Below are 20224 nucleotides of genomic sequence, written 5' to 3' on the forward strand. Positions count from 1 at the left end.
AACCCACAAGGGCTTATCGGAAGCTGCTTGGGATCCACAGATGATAAACATCATGGCCTCTGCAGCACCTGGTCCTTTGGGCTCCCTGTTGTCTCTGGAGAGTTAGCAGGAGCTCTGCCAAGGGAGGATCCTGGCACACCTTCCCCACCCATAGGGCAAAATAACAAACAACAGAGTAAGCTACCTTTAAGAGGGCCAGCGGGATCGAAGGCAGGCCCAGACCATGGCTCTCTCCGCCATCCTGCTCCTCATTATCTTCACTGGCCTCCTGCTCTTATGGGGCCACCCTGCCTCCTGGGGCCGCCTCCCTCCTGGACCCTGGCCTCTGCCCTTCCTGGGGAATGTCTTGCAAATGGACCAGAAGGGCCTCCTCAAGTCTTTCCAGGCGGTGAGATGGAAAGGACAAAGGGGGTGGAATCATTAAATAAGGGATTGGCTACCCACTCCAGTATTCTTGTCTGGAGATTTCCATGGACAGAGCCTGGCTGGCTACACTCCACGAGATCACAAAGAGTTGGACACAACAGAGTGACTAACACTTTCATTTTATATATAGTAGTGTATATATGTTAATCCAAATTCCCCAATTTATCACACTCCCTTTCCCTACTAGGTAACTGTAAGTTTGTTTTCTAGATCTGTGACTCAACTTCTCTTTTGTAAACAAGTCTGTTTGTACCATTATTTTAAAGATTCAATGTATATGTGACACCATGTATTTGTCTTTCTGTGTCTGACTTACTTTGCTCAGGATGACAGTTTCGAGGTCCATCTATGTTGTTGAAAATGGCATTACTTCATTGATTTTTATGGCTGAGTAATATACCATTGTATATATGTACCACTTCTTTTTTACCCACTCCTCTATCTATGGGCATTTAGGTTGCCTCCATGTCCTGGCTATTGTAGACAGTGCTGCAGTAAACACTGGGGGGCATGTATCTTTTCAACTTATGATTTTCTTTGGATATAAGCTCAAGAGTGGGATTCCTGGGTCATAAGGCAACTATCTTTATAGTTTTCAGAAGAACATCCATACTGTTCCCCATACTGGCTAGACCAATTTACATTCTTACCAGCAGTGTAGGAGGGTTCCTTTGGAGAGAGACATTCAAATAGATGTGAGACTTTGAGCTGTGACACTGTGTGGGTTGGGAGGGAGAGATTTTATAACTTGGATGTGGGGGAGTCTCTGTAATTCATTTTTTTTTTTTTTTTTCATTTTAAAACATTTATTTATTTTAATTGGAGGCTAATTACTTTACAATATTGTAGTCGTTTTTGCCATACATTGACATGAATCAGCCATGGGTGTACATACGTTCTCCATAATGAACCCTCTCCCACCTCCCTCCCAATCCCATCCCTCTGGGTCATCCCAGTGCATCAGCCCTGAGCACCCTGTCTCATGCATCAAACCTAGACTGGCAATCTGTTTCACATATGATAATACACACGTTTCAGTGCTATTCTCTCGGATCATCCCACCCTCGCCTTCTCCCGTGGAGTCCAAAAGACTGTTCTATACATCTGTGTCTCTTTTGCTGTCTCGCATATAGGGTTATCATTACCATATTTCTAAATTCCATATATATGCATTAGTATACTGTATTGGTGTTTTTCTTTCTGACTTACTTCACTCTGTATAATAGGCTCCAGTTTCATCCACATTAGAACTGATTCAAATATATTCTTTTGAATAGCTGAGTAATCTTCCATTGTGTATACATACCACAGCTTCCTTATCCATTCGTCTGCTGATGGGCATCTAGGTTGCTTCCATGTCCTGGCTATTATAAACAGTGCTGCGATGAACATTGGGGTACACATGTCTCTTTCAATTCTGGTTTCCTCAGTGTGTATGCCCAGCAGTGGGATTGCTGGGTCGTATGGCAGTTCTATTTCCAGTTTTTTAAGGAATCTCCACACTGTTCTCCATAGTGGCTGTACTAGTTTGCATTCCCACCAACAATGAAAGCGGGTTCCCTTTTCTCCACATCCTCTCCAGCATTTACTGTTTGTAGATTTCTGGATAGCAGCCATTCTGACCCGTGTGAGATGGTACCTCATTGTGGTTTTGATTTGCATTTCTCTGATAATGAGTGATGTTGAGCATCTTTTCATGTGTTTATTAACTATCTGTATGTCTTCTTTGGAGAAATGTCTGTTTAGTTCTTTGGCCCATTTTTTGATTGGGTCATTTATTTTTGTGGAATTGAGCTGCACGAGCTGCTTGTATATTTTTGAGATTAACTCTTTGTAAGTTGCTTTGTTTGCTATTATTTTCTCCCATTCTAAAGGCTGTCTTTTCACCTTGCTTATAGTTTCCTTCGTTGTGTGAAAGCTTTTAAGTTTAATTAGGTCCCATTTGTTTATTTTTGCTTTTATTTCCAATATTCTGGGAGGTGGGTCATAGAGGATCCTGCTGTGATTTATGTCGGAAAGTGCTTTGCCTGTGTTTTCCTCTAGGAGTTTTATAGTTTCTGGTCTTACATTTAGATCTTTAATCCATTTTGAGTTTATTTTTGTGTATGCTGTTAGAAAGTGTTCTAGTTTCATTCTTTTACAAGTGGTTGACCAGTTTTCCCAGCACCACTTGTTAAAGAGATTGCCTTTTCTCTATTGTATATTCTTGCCTCTTTTGTCAAAAATAAGGTGTCCATGGGTGTGTGGATTTATCTCTGGGCTTTCTATTTTGTTCCTTTGATCTATATTTCTGTCTTTGTGCCAGTACCATGCTGTCTTGATGACTGTAGCTTTGTAGTAGAGCCTGAAGTCAGGCAGGTTGATTCCTCCAGTTCCATTCTTCTTTCTCAAGATTGCTTTGGCTATTCGAGGTTTTTTGTATTTCCATACAAATTGTGAAATTATTTGTTCTAGTTCTCTGAAAAATACCATTGAGAGTCAAAAGGGGAAGAGAGTAATCAAGCCGTTAATCACAGTCCTAAGTAAAAATGGGTACTGAAGATTGGATTCTTAAAGGTACAAAATTTATGACAAATGCCAAAAAGCAAAGATTAAAAATCCAGAGTAGAGGTTAGACTCTAGAAAATGCAATATTAAAAAAAAAATCAAAAAAATTATTAAAAATATAAATGAAGTTTGCTTCAAAAATAGGGTCCTTTTTTTTTTTGCAAGGTAATAATAGGTTATAAAAATGAAAATTAAAGGAGTAATAGAGGACTTAACATTTTTTTAATTTAAAAAAATTTAAAAAATTATAATAGTAAAAATATATCTAGGAATTTCTCTGGAGCTGTTGTAGACAGTGTGGGGTTAGTTCAGTTTCAGATAGTTCTTTGTTTCAGCTTACACTTCTCAAGATCTATAGGCCCCTTCCAGTGTAGCCGGTGCTAACTACAGGGTTTTCATCTGTTGCACCTGTCACTTCCAAAGCGGTTCCCTCTGTTTATTTTGGCTTCTTCTGTTTGCAGGTCTCTTCAGTGTCTTATTTCTGCCCTGACACAAGGGGGCAAAGGTGGTCACTTATTTAGGCTCACTTGTTCAGTTGTGCTGTGGATAGGGAGGAACACTGCAAACAAATATCACTGGCATGTGTGGGGAGTGCTCGCAGTGTCTCAGCCACACTGGGTTTGCCCCCGCTCACGGTGTGTGTGCTTTCCCAGTCTACACTGCTCAGGCTCCAGGTTGCTCTGCAGGGGAACTGTCTAAAGTGGGCCCTTGGTTGTGTGGATTTCCCAGGTCTAAGCCACTCAGGTTCAGGTTCTCAGATACTCCACAAAGGCACAGACTCGGTTGGGCCTGCGTTTTGTGCCCTTCCCAGGTCCGAGCAGCTCAGGGACCAGGTGCTTGGTGAGCGCACTCTCCCCAGGTAGTGGGTGTCTCTTATTGCCTCCCCCATGCCAGCCACTCAGTCTCCTGGGTACGCAGCAGGCACGCCATCTCAGGTGTACTGTGTGTCTCTTCTGGGGAGCTGATCTCTGGCTGCGACCCTCCTGGTGGATGTCAACCATCCAGAATCCCAGGAAGTCTTGGTTAGCAACTGGGAGCCTGCTCGCAGTTTGGTAGAGGAGGATGCCATCTCTGGGACTGAGATTGCCCCTTTCCGGCTCTGGCTGCCGGGCTTTTTGTGGGATAGTTCTCTCTCTCTCTCCCTCTCTCTCTCTCTCTCCTTCTCCCCCTCCTCCTCTCTCTGGCTATCCCACAGTTTGGGTTGCTATCTCACATTAGCTCTCTCAGATTGCCCTTGGGGCTTTCAGGCCCAGTCCTTACCCTAAGCAAAGCAGCCCACGCCTCCCTGTTCAGCCCCTGCTTGCTGGTGGTGGATGCTAGTGTCTGGGCTCCTTCTCTGCTGGGAGTTGCTGGGAGTCACATAATCTGTGGGTTTTATTTATTTATTTATTTTTCCTCCTGGTTATGTTGCCCTCTGAGATTCCAATACTCCCCACAGACCTGCCGGTGAGAGGGTTTCCTGATGTTTGGAAGCTTCTCCTCTTTTAAGACTCCCTTCCCAGGATGGGTCTCTGTCCCTAACTCTTTTGTCTCTCTTTTTATCTTTTATATTTTGTCCTACCTCCTTTCAAAGACAATGGGCTGGCTTTCTGGGTGCCTGATATCCTCTGCCAGCATTCAGAAATTGTTTTGTGGAATTCGCTCAGCATTCAAATGTTCTTTTGATGAACTTGTCGGGGAGAAAGTGGTCTCCTTGTCCTATTCCTCTGCCAACTTAGGACCATGCCCTCTGTAATTCTTGAAAGCAAAGCTGGGAGAACTCAGGGTAAAGTCAACAGAGGCAGATGCTTGGAGTCAGGTGATATATGTGAGGTACAGAGGAGACCATAGAGTTCCAGTCTTTGCTCTTCCCTGATGGGGCTGTAGCCTTCAGGGTAGGCTAACTGGGAGGTGTGATCCAGGGGTGAGGTGGCGATCCTTCTCTTGAGTCAGAGAGTGAGACCTGGACTTTGCCCCTACAGCTACGGGAGAAATACGGGGATGTCTTTACTGTCTACCTGGGGTCTCGGCCTGCCGTCATCCTGTGGGGGTATGAGGCGATGAGGGAGGCCCTGGTGGATCAGGCTGAGGCGTTCTCTGGCCGAGGGCACATCGCCATCCTTGACCCTGTCTTCCAGGGAACAGGTGAGTGGGGGACGAGGGTGAGGATTAGGGAGAGGAGGAAGGACTATCCCATGTGTCTTCTCAACCTTCCTTCCATGCCCCACCATCAGGTGTGGTCTTTGCCAATGGAAAGTCATGGAAGGTTCTACGGCAATTCTCTGTGACCACCATGAAAGACTTTGGGATGGGGAAGCGGACTATTGAGGAACGAATCAAGAAGGAGGCTCAGTGTCTGGTGGAGGAGCTTCGGAAATCCCAGGGTGAGTGCAAGCTGGGTAGAGGTGGGGATGAGATGGGGTGAGAGAGAGAGGGAGAGGGCATATGACTGATAAAGAGAGATCCAGGGACAAAGACAGAGAGAGGCAGAAACAGGTTCAGATAAAGAGAGGAGAAGGAGATAGAGACAGAAAAAGAGAAAGAGAATGAGGAAAAACAGAGAGAGAGACTAGCAAAGAGAGGGAGAGGCAGAGAAAGTAGACAGAAGCACAGAGAGTATAGACAGAGAGAAACACAGCAAAAGCAAGACAGATATGGAGAAGGTGACACAATAAATCTAGGAACAGAAACTGCAAGGAAAAGTGAAAGAAAAAAGTAAAGGGAGTAGGGAGTTATTAAAGTCAGGGACACAGAATGTCAATGAGGTTAAGGAGAGGGGCTACAAGATGTGGCAAGAGAACAGAGAAGAAGGAGTGAGTCTGAAAGAAAGAGTGAATGAAAAGACCAGAGAAAGTCCAGAAAAAGTCAGCCCAAGACACAGACCAAGAAAAGCAGCAAGAGACTCAGAGGTGAAGACTTTCAGAAAGAAAATCTTAGATACCCAGTGAAAACCCAGTCAGCCAAGAGAAAGACAAAGAAACTAATCTAAGAAGCTAGCATGAGATGGCACCAGCCAGGATGAGATGGCACCAGTCAGATCAGAGCCAACCAGAAGGACTGTGCAGGGGACCCCTCCCCCTGACAGACCTCTCTCCTCAGGGGCCTACCTGGATCCTCATTTCCTCTTTAACTCTATCAGCGCCAACATAATCTGCTCCATTGTCTTTGGTGAGCGCTTTAATTACCAAGACCCTAGACTATTACGGCTGCTACATTTACTTAATGAAATCTTCATCATTCTCTGCTCCTTCTATACCCAGGTAAGTTATCAACCGCATAGTGGGCCAGCAATCAGGGTGGTGGACCCCAGGAAAAGATCAGATACTTTCTGTCCTGAACACTAAACATGGAAGGTTTAGTGACCCGCCCAGGTGAGGCCATCCGTCAGTTCGGGGGTCAGAATCAGGCCTTGGACAAGGACGGGCTTCCAGAGAAGGAACCTCAGTAGATGTGAGAGTGACTGGAGCTGGGTGCAGAGGTCCATGCACCACTGTGTGTGTGTGTGTGTGTGTGTGTGTGTGTGTGTGTGCATGTGTGCGTGTGTATGAGTGTGCGGGCGTGCACTCTGTTGGGAGGCACACCCTCCAAGTCCACAGGGTGAACGATGCCCTTTAGATGTTGCTGCGTGTGCAGATCAGAACACCAGCACCCACAGCACCAGCCCAGTGAATACAATGGGTTCTGCGCCTTGTCTGCTGCCCTGTAGGTGTTTGAAATCTTCCCGGGCATCTTGAAATACTTTCCTGGCACACACACCCGCTTGTACAGCATGCTTCAAGAAGTGAAAGATTTTATCACTGAGAACGTGGAGAGGCACCAGAAGATGCTGGATCCCAGTGGCCCTAAGGACTTCATTGATTCCTTCCTGCTTCGCATGGACAAGGCAAGACCTGTCCCAGATGGGCGTTGGGGGTGGGAAGCAGAGCGAAGGAAACCGTACTGGCATTGAACTAATATCTTTGGGTGCGATGTACCTGTTCTTTAAATGTTGAAGTAGTTCTCTAAGGATTAGCAAGAAAGCCAAGGTCCACAATCCTCCATTTTTTCCTATGCCTCCCCAAGCCTTCCTCCCAACAGCCTTTAAAGAGATGGTAACTAAGCAGTTAACATATGTCCAGTAAGCTTTCTCTGAGACACAGCTCACTCCTTCCCCCAGTTGTGACAGAGTCAAGTCTGTTCTGATTGGTCAAGCTCCATGTATATTCAGATAGATAGAGACCAATGTCTGTTTTGATTGGTGCAGGCCAACGTCTGTTCTGATTGGTCTGGCAAGAGCCATACCAGTTGTTAAATATGGACGAGGCAATGGCTGCCCCAGGGGAGCCAGAAAGAGAGTGATGGACACACTACTGACATTGAGCTAGTATCTTTGTGTGGGATGTATGTGTTCTTTAAATATTTAAACACTTCCCTAAGGATTAGCAAGCAGTCCATGGTGCAATCCCTCCCCTCTACTCCTTCGTAATCCTCTCCAAGCCTTCCTTCTGGAATGCTTTTAAAGAAATTAAGACCAAAGAGTTAACATGTAGCCCAGTAAGCTTACTCTGAGATGGATCTCACTCCTTCCCCCAATTCTGACAGGCACAGAACTGAGTTTGTTCTGATTAGTCAGAAGCCCACATCTGTTTTAACTGACTGAGACCAATGTCTGTTCTGGCAAGTGCCTACTAGTTGTTAAATATCTTCAGCAATATCCCTGGAATGTCAGCTACAAAGGCCAATCAGAAGTGCAATGACACCCAAGGACAGAGAGAATCAACAACAGCAATGACATCAACAAATTAACCTTTAACTTTCATTGATCTTATCATACATTATCAAAATAACTCCATGAGGATGTGCTAAGGCACCAAGAGGTTATATTCCTTGCCCAAATACACGCTGATGGTAAATGTTAAGGTCCGAATTTGAAGTCCAGGCACTTTCACTCTGGAACTCACCCTTTTGGTAGCTTTTTGGCCTTGATTAGAAAAAAAAAAAAGGTTCAAGAAAAAGAATAACTGGCACAGAGGAAGGTGGTGTTGGTAGGGAGATAAGAAGATTCACAAACTGGGAATTTCTGCAGAGGGAAATGTTATGAATCACCCATCCCCATCTCTAGGAGCGCTCAGATCCTGAGAGTGAGTTTCGCCAGCAGAATCTCGTTCACACGGTGCTCTCACTGTTTTTTGCTGGTACAGAGACCTCCAGCTCCACACTCTGCTTTGGGTTTCTACTCCTCCTTAAGAACCCTGATGTCTTAGGTGAGCTGGGCATATGGGAGGTGGAGGCCGGGGAGGAATGAGGATCTCTAAGGCCATGCTGAAAGGCTGACAGGCTAAGACAGATAACTTCTGTCCTGAGCGATCTGGGGAAAAAAAAAATCACCCCTAGAGGGCTTCCCTAGTAGTTCAGCTGGGAAAGAATCCTCCTGCAAGAGACCTGGGTTGGAACCCTGCGCTGGGAAGATCCCCTGGAAGAGGGCATGGCAACCCACTCCAATATTCTTGCCTGGAGAATCCCCATGGACAGAGGAGTCTGGTGGGCTATAGTCCATGGGATTGCAAGGAGTCATACGTGACTGAGCAACTAAGCACAGCACACAGGCACTTGTAACTTGTAATAAAAGTTTGCTAGGGACAAAGCTCTTTAAAGTTGACAAAGCACTTTAGGATTTACTTTACAAAGAATTTTTCATGCAGGCAAGCACCGTCTGGAGTAGACATGTTTGTACTTATGAAGTGTTTTGCAATCTGCCCTGAGAGATGGTAAGGTGCCTGGTGGTTTGCAAAGAATGCTCCTGATGTAAAGCATTACCTTTTGCAGTGCATTTTGCTGTCTACTAAAGTACAGGATTCTCGCCAACTACTCTTTTCCGTGGACTAAGAATTTGACTTTTTCACATATATTGCAATTTACATGGAGAAGGAAATGGCCAATTTACAACTAATTAAAAAGCCCCTCCATTGGTTCTCAGCTGATGGTCTGCAGATCAGACTTGGAGATCCTCTCACCTCATCAGACTCCATTCTTTCATAGGGATGAATTTAAGGCCAGCCTGAGGGAATGACTTATCTAAAATCACATAGCACATGAGTGAGACAAAAGGCGATGACACCAGTTTCATCTAGAACTCATTTTTAGTTGGAAAAGCAAAAAGCACCGTTAAGTGTTGAATGAATTTCCACCCACCCGTCCTTACCCAAGTTACCCCCTGTCATAACTAGAGTAGAAATGTCAGACAAGACTTCTCTACAAACAAGCTTCTGATATCTTTTTTGATGCTTTCATTGAGAGGAATGATAACCCAACATCTTAGAGAAGAATTTACAAGACCCTCTCATCAGTCTGCAGGTCATTTTCAGGTCACTTGGTTGAGTCCACTATTATGGGCATTTACTGACATAACCTCCTCCCACCTGAACTGTTCTCAGAGAAAGTCCAGGCAGAAATCGACAGAGTGATTGGTGCACACCGTCTCCCAGCTCTGGAAGATCGGCCAAAAATGCCTTATACAGATGCCGTCATCCACGAGATTCAGAGATTCAGTGACCTAGTCCCTGTTGGTGTCTCCCACTCTGTCATCAAGGACACTCACTTCCGCGGATATTACCTCCCTAAGGTGAGACCAGCAGGGTCACAAATCTTGATTGTAGGTGCTGTCTGCCTCCAATCCTATGGTTCATATCTGGTTGTTGGACTATGATAAGAATTTTCATTTCCAGATTTCTATGGAAGAGAAGAGATTTTAGAAATATACTGAAGTCTTCTTTCTTTTGTTCAGTCATATTTATTACCTTTACAAGATATTAGGTTTGCTGGAGAAAGTAGAATATACTTTTGAAGCTTGTTATAGAGTTGGCTTTTTAAATCCTTTTAAAATCATTTCTTCTTAATGTTTATATGAACCCATGTGTTTATATATATCCATACACACAACAATTGGCTCATACTGTGACAGTCACTTTGCAACTGAGTGACCTTGTCTTTCTGTGCATCTAGCACAGTTTTCAATTTGTGTGTGTGTGTGTGTGTGTGTGTGTGTGTGTGTGTGTGTGTGTGAGTGTGCCTTTCTTTTTCTAATATGACAGTTTGCTGTGGATATATTGTTCAGGTCAATGCCTATGGTTATAACTTATTTTTGTGTGTGTGTATACATGGTAGCTTACATTGCTGAGTATAGGTGTACCTAGAGGTGATTTCCAGAGTTTTGAATCACCCAATGAACAGCACCCATCAGGTTATATTCTGGCCCCAGTCTTGGAGCAGCTCTTTATAGGGCTCTGCTGAGTCAGATGTGAACCTTTTAGTTGATGGATCATAAAGTAGACCAAAGGGTCTTGGGGATGAGGGATCAGGGTGGTTGGTGAGGATACCTGGAGGGATGGGACACTAGCAACCAAATGGGGGAGAGTCATTTCAACATTCCTGCCACCAACTATAGAGCCGCACAGTGGATGAAGCTCATAATCAGCTGTGGAGTCACCATAATAGATTCAGCCACTCTTTGTTAATGGTCATTTGGGTTCAGGGTCACAGAAACCCCGGTAAGATAGTATGCGCTGGGAGAGGGCATTAGAGGGCAGACAGCCCTGAAACTACAATCACAGAAAAGTAACCAGTCTAATCACATGGACCACAGCCTTGTCTAACGCAATGAAACTATGAGCCACGCCATCTAGGGCCACCAAAGATGGATGGGTCATGGTGGAGAGTTCTGACAAAATGAGGTCCACTGGAGAAGGGAATGGCAAATCACTTCAGTATTCTTGCCTTGAGAGCCCAATAAACACTATGAAAAGGCAAAAAGATAGAACACTGTTAGATGAACTCCCCTGGTCAGTAGGTGCCCAATATGCTGCTGAAGATCAGTAGAGAAATAACCCCCAAAAGAATGAAGAGACAGAGCCAAAGCAAAAACAACACCCAGTTGTGGATGTGACTGGTGATGGAAGCAAGGTCTGATGTTGTAAAGAGCAATATTGCATAGGAACCTGGAATGTTAGGTCCATGAATCAAGGCAAATTGGAAGTGGTCAAACAGGAGATGGCAAGAGTGAATGTCGACATTTTAGGAATCAGCGAACTAAAATGGACTGGAATGGGTGAATTTGACTCAGATGACCATTATATCTACTACTGTGGGCAAGAATCCCTTAGAAGAAATGGAGTAGCCTTCATGGCCAACAAAAGGGTCTGAAATGCAGTACTTGGATGCAATCTCAAAAACGACAGAATGATCTCTGTTCATTTCCAAGGCAAACCATTCAATATCACGATAATGCAAGCCTATGCCCCAACCAGCAATGCTGAAGAAGCTGAAGTTGAATGGTTCTATAAAGACCTACAAGACCTTCTAGAACTAACACCCCAAAAAGATGTCCTTTTCATTATAGGGGACTGGAACGCAAAAGTAGGAAGTCAAGAAACACCTGGAGTAACAGGCAAATTTGGCTTTGGAGTACAGAATGAAGAAGGGCAAAGGCTAATAGAGTTTTGCCAAGAGAACGCACTGGTCACAGCAAACACCCTCTTCCAACAACACAAGAGAAGACTCTACACATGGACATCACCAGATGGTCAACACCGAAATCAGATTGATTATATTCTTTGCAGTCAAAGATGGAGAAGCTCTATATAGTCAGCAAAAACAAGACAAGGAACTGACTGTGGCTCAGATCATGAACCCCTTATTGCCAAATTCAGACTTAAATTGAAGAAAGTAGGGAAAACCACTAGACCATTCTGGTATGACCTAAGTCAAATCCCTAAAGAATACACAGTGGAAGTGAGAAATAGATTTAAGTGACTGGATCTGGTAGACAGAGTGCCTGAAGAAGTATGGATGGAGGTTTGTGACATTGTACGGGAGACAGGGATCAAGACCAATCCCAAGAAAAAGAAATGCAAAAAGGCAAAATGGCTGTCTGAGGAGGCCTTACAAATAGTTGTGAAAAGAAGAGAAGCCAAAAGCAAAGGAGAAAAGGAAAGATATACCCATTTGAATGCAGAGTTCCAAAGAATAGCAAGGAGAGATAAGAAAACCTCCCTCAGTGATCAGTGCAAAGAAATAGAGGAAAACAATAGAATGGGAACGACTAGAGATCTCTTCAAGAAAAGTAGAGATACCAAGGGAACATTTCAAGCAAAGATGGGTACAATAAAGGACAGAAATGGTATGCACCTAACAGAAGCAGAAGATATTAAGAAGAGGTGGCAAGAATACACAGAAGAACTGTACAAAAAAGATCTTCATGACACAGATAATCATGATGGTGTGATCACTCACCTGGAGCCAGACATCCTGGAATGTGAAGTCAAGTGGGCCTTAGGAAGCTTCTCTATGAACAAAGCTAGTGGAGGTGATAGAATTCCAGTTGAACTCTTTCAAATCCTAAAAGATGATGCCTTGAAAGTGCTGCACTCAATATGCCAGCAAATTGGGAAAACCCAGCAGTGGCCACGGGACTGGAAAAGGTCAGTTTTCATCCAAATCCCATAGAAAGGCAATGCCAAAGAATGCTCAAACTACCATACAATTGCACTCATCTCACACACTAGCAAAGTAATGCTCAAAATTCTCCAAGCCAGGCTTCAACAATACATGAACCGTGAACTTCCAGATGTTCAAGCTGGTTTTAGAAAAGGCAGAGGAACCAGAGATTAAATTGCCAACATCCACTGGATCATCAAAAAAGCAAGAGAGTTCCGGAAAAACATCTATTTCTGCTTTATTGACTACGCCAAAGCCTTTGACTGTGTGGATCACAACAAACTGGAAAATTCTGAAAGAGATGGAAATACCAGACCACCTGACCTGCCTCTTGAGAAATCTGTATGCAGTTTAGGAAGCAACAGTTAGAACTGGACATAGAACAACAGACTGGTTCCAAATAAGAAAAGGAGTACATCAAGGCTGTATATTGTCACCCCGCTTATTTAACTTATATGCAGAATATATCATGAGGAATGCTGGGCTGGATGAAGCACAAGCTGCAATCAAGATTGCTGGGAGAAATATCAATAACCTCAGTTATACAGATGACACCACCCTTATGGCAGAAAGTGAAGAAGAACTAAAGAGCCTCTTGATGAAAGTGAAAGAGGAGAGTGAAAAAGTTGGCTTAAAGCTCAACATTCAGAAAACTAAGATCATGGCGTCTGGTCCCATCACTTCATGGCAAATAGATGGGGAAACAGTGGCAAACTTTATTTTTCTGGGCTCCAAAATCACTGCAGATGGTGACTGCAGCCATGAAGTTAAAAGACACTTGCTCTTTGGAAGAAAAGCTATGACCAACATAGACAGCATATTAAAAATCAGAGACATTACTTTGCCCACAAAGGTCTGTCTAGTCAAAGGTACAGTTTTTCCAGTAGTCATGTATGGATGTGGGAGTTGGACTATAAAGAAAGCTGAGCACCAAAGAATTGATGCTTTTGAACTGTGGTGTTGGAGAAGACTCTTGAGAGACCCTTGGACTGCAAGGTCATCCAACCAGTCCATCCTAAGGGAAATCAGTCCTGAGTGTTCATTGGAAGGACTGATATTAGAAGCTGAAACTCCCCTTGGCCACCTGATGTGAAGAGCTGACTTATTGGAAAAGACCTTGATGCTGGGAAAGATTGAGGGCGGGAGGAGAAGGGGACGACAGAAGATGAGATGTTTGGAAAGAATCACCAACTCAATGGAGATGAGTTTGAGTAAACTCTGGAGTTGGTGATGGACAGGGAGGCCCTGACATCCATGGGGTTGCAAAGAGTCAGACACCACTGAGCAACTGAAGTGATGAACTGATGGTTCCACTTGTTTTTAACATCCTCTTAGGGCATTACCGTGTACCCCATTCTGAGCTCTGCCCTCCAAGACCCACGCCACTTTGAGAAGCCAAATGCCTTCTATCCTGGCCACTTCCTGGATGCACAGGGCAAATTCAGGAGGCCGGAAGTCTTCATCCCATTCTCCATGGGTAAGTCATGCTCTTTCTTCCCCATGAAAGTGCCTGCTCACCCATGCTCTGTGTGTGACTTTCTTTCTTGATCCAACTCCAAACACCAGGTGAACGTTTTTGGGAAAAGATGACAATTCTGAAGGATAGAGAAAGACATCTACAGAGTCAAAGATAGTGTGAAGGGGAAAAGAAGGAATGAGGTACGATGGAGGAGGAAGATGGAGACTCAGCGACAGAGATAAAGTGGCAGCACAGACACACACTTGCACACTCAAAATAACAGACAAATAAATGATCCATTACCAAGCACCTGTTATGTGCTAAGATCAGGGAAAGGCATTTCCCATGTTTTCTCTGAAAATTAAAATAACCATTATTTTTCTAATTTATACAAAGCAAGAAAGAATAAAATTCAATTTGAAAATCACTTGTAACTTACCACTCAATCAGACTTATTAATAACAGAGGATGTCCTTTTATTAGTATGTATACAAACACAAAGGTTTAGATGGATAGGTAGTAGGTAGATAAATAGGTACATACATGGATACACAGATAGATACGTAGACAATAGGTAAGAAAATGAAAGAATAGTAAAAAGAAAAGAAGATTCAATGATTTATTTCTCGTTTGTCAATGGTTAATCCAAGCCATGGACTAGTGTGAGGTTCAGAAGGCACTTAAAGAACAGAGATTTAAGGAATATTCATTCTTGGATTTGCATGTGTGCCCTGATTCAATCAGGTTTCCCATGTGGTTCAGTGGTAAGAAATCCACCTGCCAATGCAGGAGACACAGTTTTGCTCCCTGGGTCAGAAATATCCCCTGGAGAAGGAAAGGGCAACTCGCTCCAATGTTCTTGCCTGGGAAATCCCAAGGTCAGAGGAGCCTGGTGGGCTATAGGCCATGGGGTCGCAAAAACTGGGCAACTATACAACAAAACCTAATTCAATCATCTATAAGATCATTCAACTTTTAGTCACTGACTTGAAATTTATCATATCAAAAAATTTCAATCTGAGTAGATCTAATTCTGGTTCATTTACTGATCTGTCTTTCTATCTGTATAATACTGCTTGACTATTTCTACCCAAGAAATATGTTTTAATATTTTACAGTTGCTAGTCTCTCTGTATTACTCCTCTTCTATAGATAGTTTTATGGTTATTTTAAACGTATTTTTATTTTCTTCCAAGTGTCCTTTGGAATTATTTTGTCAAAGTCTCAAAAACTCCCCCTGGAATTTTTATTAAGATTAACCTGAATTTGTAGTTTACATTGAATAACTTTGACAGCTTTACAAATTTGAATAACTTTGACAGCCCAGTCAAGAAGGGCTTCCCAGGTGGCTCAATGGTAAAGAATATGCCTGCCAATGCAGGAGACACAGGTTCAACTCCTTGTTTGGGAAGATTCCCTGGAGGAAGAGATGGTAACCCACTCCAGTATTCTTGCCTGGGAAACTCCATGGATAGAAGAGCCTGGCAGGCTACAGTCTGTGGGCTCACAAACAGCTGGACACGACTGAGCACACACAGTCAAGAAGATAACATTTCCTTTGAATCAACTCTATATCAGTTGAATTTTTTTTAAACTATGTTTTGAATACTTCTAGCTAGATTTATTCCTAAGAAACATGAGAAGAGATTGTTGCTATTGTTGATAGAACCTCTTTGTCAGCTCAGACTGCCATAATAAAAGGCTATAGACTGGGTGGCTTACACAACAGAAATTCATCTCCTCATATTTCTGGAGGCTGGAGGTCTGTTCTCAGAGAGCCAGCATGGTCAAGTTCTCGTGGGGTCTGTCTTCCAGCTCGCACACGGCAGCCGTCTTGCTGTGACCTCACGCGGTAGAGTGAAGGTTCTGGTATCACTTCCTCTTCTATAAGAACTCAATCCCTTGGAATTGTTTTTACCACATGAGAGCATTCTTCCTCCTTGCCTCCCTCCATTCCTTCCTTCCTTTCCTCCTCTTTCATAGCTTTTTCTTCTGATTATAAAGCTAACATATTGTTGAAAGTTGCGAGAATACAAAACGGTACAATTTTTAAACAAACAAAGAAGAATAATATTCCCTCATGGAGGCCTAAGGAACTTTTCTAATGAGCTTATCTAAACCTTATGGGCTTCTCAGATGGTGCTAGTGGTAAAGAACTTGCCTGCCAATGCAGGAGAGGTAAGACACAGACAGATTCGATCCTTGGGTTGGGAAGATCCCTAGGAGGAGGGCATGGCAACCCACTCCAGTATTCTTGCCTGGAGAATCCCATGGACAGAGGAGCCTGGCAGACTACAGTCCATAGGTCGCAAACAGTCCATCAAAATGGAAGTGACTTAGCAAGCACGCATGCAAACCTAATAACTAGACTTTGCTGATGGTCGAGTGGTTAAGACCCCAGATTCCCACTGCAGCAGGCATGGGTTCCATCCCTGGTCAGGAAGCTAAGATGTCACATGCTGTGAGGGGCGGCCAAAAAGAGAAGATCAACCCGATTACTTTCTAATATCCTTTCTTCAAATATCATTGCGTTGGAAGTTAGGGCTGCAACATATAAATTCTGAAAGGACATGATTAAGTTGACAGCAATTTTTTGGTGTAGTATTTTAAATTTTTAGAATAGGTATATCAGAAATCCACTGGTATTTTGAAATGTATATTTCTGTCATAACCAGACAGTTTCCTTATATTACTTTTACAACTAACCATTTTTCATTCTTTTGGGTTTTCCAAATAATTGGTGTTAGCATCTGCAAATGATGATATTTTGACTTTTCTGTTTCTTGTGTTAAAGTCACATGTTTTCCCTAATATCATGAGCCAGCACCTCTGGAATCATGTGAAGTAACAGTAGTGACAGTAAAAGTAGTGACTTCTTTTATTTTTTTTTTTTAGTTCTACCACTTTATTGCTACCAACCCATCTCCCTCCACCCTCGTGCGCACACGCCCAGTCATGTAACCCCATGGACTGCAGCCCGCCAGGCTCCTCTGTCCATGGACTTTTCCAGGCAAGAATACTGGAGTGGGTTGCCATTTCCTTCTCCTTGACTTCTAACTTTAAGGAGAATATTTTTATTTTCTCTGTTAAGCTTAATGATGGTTATGATCTATTCCAGATATTTTATGGCTGTTCTAACATATTTCATTGTTCAGTCAATAAGTCATGTCTGACTTTTTGTGACCCCATGAACTGCAGCATGCCAGGCTTCCCTGCCCTTCATTATCTCCCAGAGTTTGCTCAAACTCATGTCCATTGAATCAGTGATCCTACCATATATTCTTCTCAATTCTATTCTCTTTTTTTGGCCACAATGCACATTTTGTGGGATCTTAGATCTCTGACTGGGAATTGAACCTGTGTCCCCTGCAGTGAAAATGCAGAGTACTAACCACTGGACTGCCAGAGAAGGTCCCAATTTTTCTCAATTCTAAATGAAATTAAGAAAAGATCTTTTTAATCTCTATTTTACAACAAGCTTTTATTTTTTGAAAAATTTGATCAGGATGTTATATTGAGTATTAATAATCTTTTCAGGTCCTGTCAAGATGATCAAATTGCTTTTCTCCTTTGATGTCTGAGTGTTGACTCATTCTCTCTCTTATAGAATTGGAAAAAGAGAGGCTCAGGGTTCAGGGGACTTGCCCAAGCCCCTGTAGAAAGTCATGATCTACGGAGGTCAGGGCAGGGCTAAGCTGTGATAAACTTTCTGAACATCTCAGCAACTTAAAGCCAAAAGATTGTTTTCCTGATCATGCCCATCCCAGACCATCACAGTCATGTAGAAAAAGGAGTTAACAAGGACTCTATCCTGAAACAGGAAGACACAGGGAAAACAGCATGACATGCATAAGTTTAGCCCTCACTTCATGGGACTAAGAAAGTCCCATCCAAGTTCAATGTAGCTGAGATGTTATATACCCAGAGATGATCTATGAATAACTTATGAAACATAGTGAACTTAGCCATACACACAAGGCAGCTCTCTGGACTCCTTTCCTTCTCATGAGACTGCGGGTCAACAGGATATAGTGGAAACTCTAGCCCAGCCCAGGGACATACTGGCCTCTCCCTTGGTTATTGCAGTGGACACAGCCTGTGCTGAAGTCTGTGGATACTTAGGGCTCCACCTCGATGGGACAATTTGTGGTGGTCAACCTCATCATGCAGGAAGATATGAGTAGGTGTTATGAGAGTCAGAAAAATGTGGGCAGAGGTGGACAGAGTGCTATTCAAGTCTTTATAAGCATGACGAGGGCATGACCAGTCAGAACCTCCACAGGTTGGGGTGTGGGGATTGGGTCTGGGGGGCTGACTTTGTTGGCTGCTGATTGTGGGCAGGACCAAGGAGCTGGGAGGAGGGTCAAGGAGGCCAGAAAAGTGGGGACACTGAGAAGCTTAGAGCAAATGATCAGATGTAGGTCAATATTTGATCAGCCAGGTGCCCACCCACTCCAGGATAGGCCAGAAGTTTCAGCTCCCCTGAACCCTTCTCTCATGGTCCTCATACCTAGAGCATACTGCCACAGATTTCTCCAGCGTTTTCACATTTTTTTTCTCATAAATTGGCTTAGTTGACAGTATACTTAACCAGAGACACACAAAAAATGAAAGAACTTGAGACATAAAAGGACTCGGTACCAGGAGGGACAGAGAAGGGCACTGTACTGGATAATCCCAGAGGAGGCAGAACTGAAATACAAGATAGAAATGTGCAAACACTGCTCACCCTATGCCCGCCCCCACTCTCAGCCCCTACTGATGTTGTTGGTGTTATTGGTACTGAGGACAAGAATAGGATCAGAACACCTCGCATGTAAATCTATGTAAATGAACATGCCAATATCCTGGGGTTTCGGGGAGTGGGGCAACCAAGTGTTCTCAAGTTCAGCTTCATATTGATGAACTTTTACTTTTTGCTTGTCACCATCTACTCTGCACACCCCTGCCCTCCTCCTTCTTCAAGTTAAAGTAGCTAATTCAGCCCTCAACTTCTGTGTTGTGTGACTCCAAAATAGCTCCCTTAACCTCTCTGATCTTATCCTCCAATGACACTCCCTTCCTTACACCCGCAGGAAAACGCCTCTGTCTGGGTGAGAGCTTGGCCCGCTCAGAGCTCTTCCTCTTCTTGACCTCTCTGCTGCAGAACTTCTCTTTGGGGTCTCCCCAGGCCCCTGAAGACATCGACCTCACGCCCAGGGAGAATGGGCTGGGGAGAGCGCCCCCTGTGTTCCAGGTCCGCTTCCTGCCCCGCAGAGGAGAGGGAGGGCAAGAAGAGGCACAGATGTCCTCTGAGTCCTTGCATCCAGCCGCTGACCCTGTCCGGAATTAATACGTGCAGGCTCCACCCTGCTCCACCACTTTCTCCTGTGGAAAATCCCTTTTGTGGTCTCTCCATCATCCAGCCTGTTGTAGTCACCACTCATCCCTAGATGGCCTGCACTGTTGACCGAGGATATTTCAGGGTCAAGAAATACGGGCTGGACTTCCCTGGTGGTCCAGTGGTAAAGAATCCAGCAACCAGTGCAGAGGACATAGATTCAGTTCCTGATTTAGAAAGATTCCACATGCCACGAGGCAACTGGGCCTGTGTGTCACAACTACTGAAGCCCTTGCTTTAGAGCGTGTGCTCCGCAACAAGAGAGGCCACCGCAATGAGAAACTCGAGCAGCTCAATTAGAGAGTAGTCTCCAATCACCACATGCTGCAACAAAGATCCAAGTGCAGCCAAAAACAAACAAATAAATAAAATTTAAAAAAAAAAAAAAAAGAATTACCTTCAATAACTTAGTGTTACCACCATCCCTAGAACAGTTAGGGTAACTAAGGCCCCAGAGGAGGGCAAGATTTAGATCCAAGCTTACCCAGAACAGCAGCATCAGAACCAGGTCTCCCGCCTCCCTCCCCTTGTCTCCATCTACCGTGCATACCCCTGCCCTCCTCCTCCGTTGAATTGAAATGGCTAATTCAACCCTTAACTTCTGCGCTGCATGACTCCAAAATATCTCTTACCTCTCTGATCTTATCCTCCAAAACCAGTGAAACCAAAATAAAATTCTGTTCTTTCTGGACAATGGCTATCTGTGCTGCCTGTCTCTCTTTTTAGGTAAAATTCGCATATTGTAACATTAACCACAGCTATTTTAAGGTGTACATTTCTTTTATATTTTGTCCTACCTCCTTTCGAAGACAATGGGCTGCTTTTCTGGGCGCCTGATGTCCTCTGCTAGCGATCAGAAGTTGTTTTGTGCAGTTTGCTCAGCGTTCTAATGTTCTTTTGATGAATTTGTAGGGGAGAAAGAGGTCTCCCCATCCTATTCCTCCTCCATCTTAGCTCCTCCC

At 43.8% G+C, this 20224-nt stretch overlaps 1 protein-coding gene across 1 annotated transcript; it reads left to right on the forward strand.

Annotated features, from left to right (window-relative positions):
• The first annotated feature begins 215 nt into the window (after positions 1–215).
• LOC122421559 (cytochrome P450 2B4-like) lies at positions 216–19960 on the forward strand. Its single transcript, XM_043437684.1, has 9 exons — positions 216–388; positions 4935–5097; positions 5187–5336; positions 6052–6212; positions 6659–6835; positions 8054–8195; positions 9366–9553; positions 13759–13900; positions 18958–19960. Exons 1-9 carry the CDS (start codon positions 224–226, stop codon positions 19212–19214), a joined length of 1545 nt encoding a protein of 514 aa, XP_043293619.1. The 5' UTR covers positions 216–223; the 3' UTR covers positions 19215–19960.
• Positions 19961–20224: the final 264 nt, after the last annotated feature.

This window comes from Cervus canadensis, chromosome 18 (assembly GCF_019320065.1).
Source record: "Cervus canadensis isolate Bull #8, Minnesota chromosome 18, ASM1932006v1, whole genome shotgun sequence".
NCBI classification, from domain to species: Eukaryota; Metazoa; Chordata; class Mammalia; order Artiodactyla; family Cervidae; genus Cervus; species Cervus canadensis.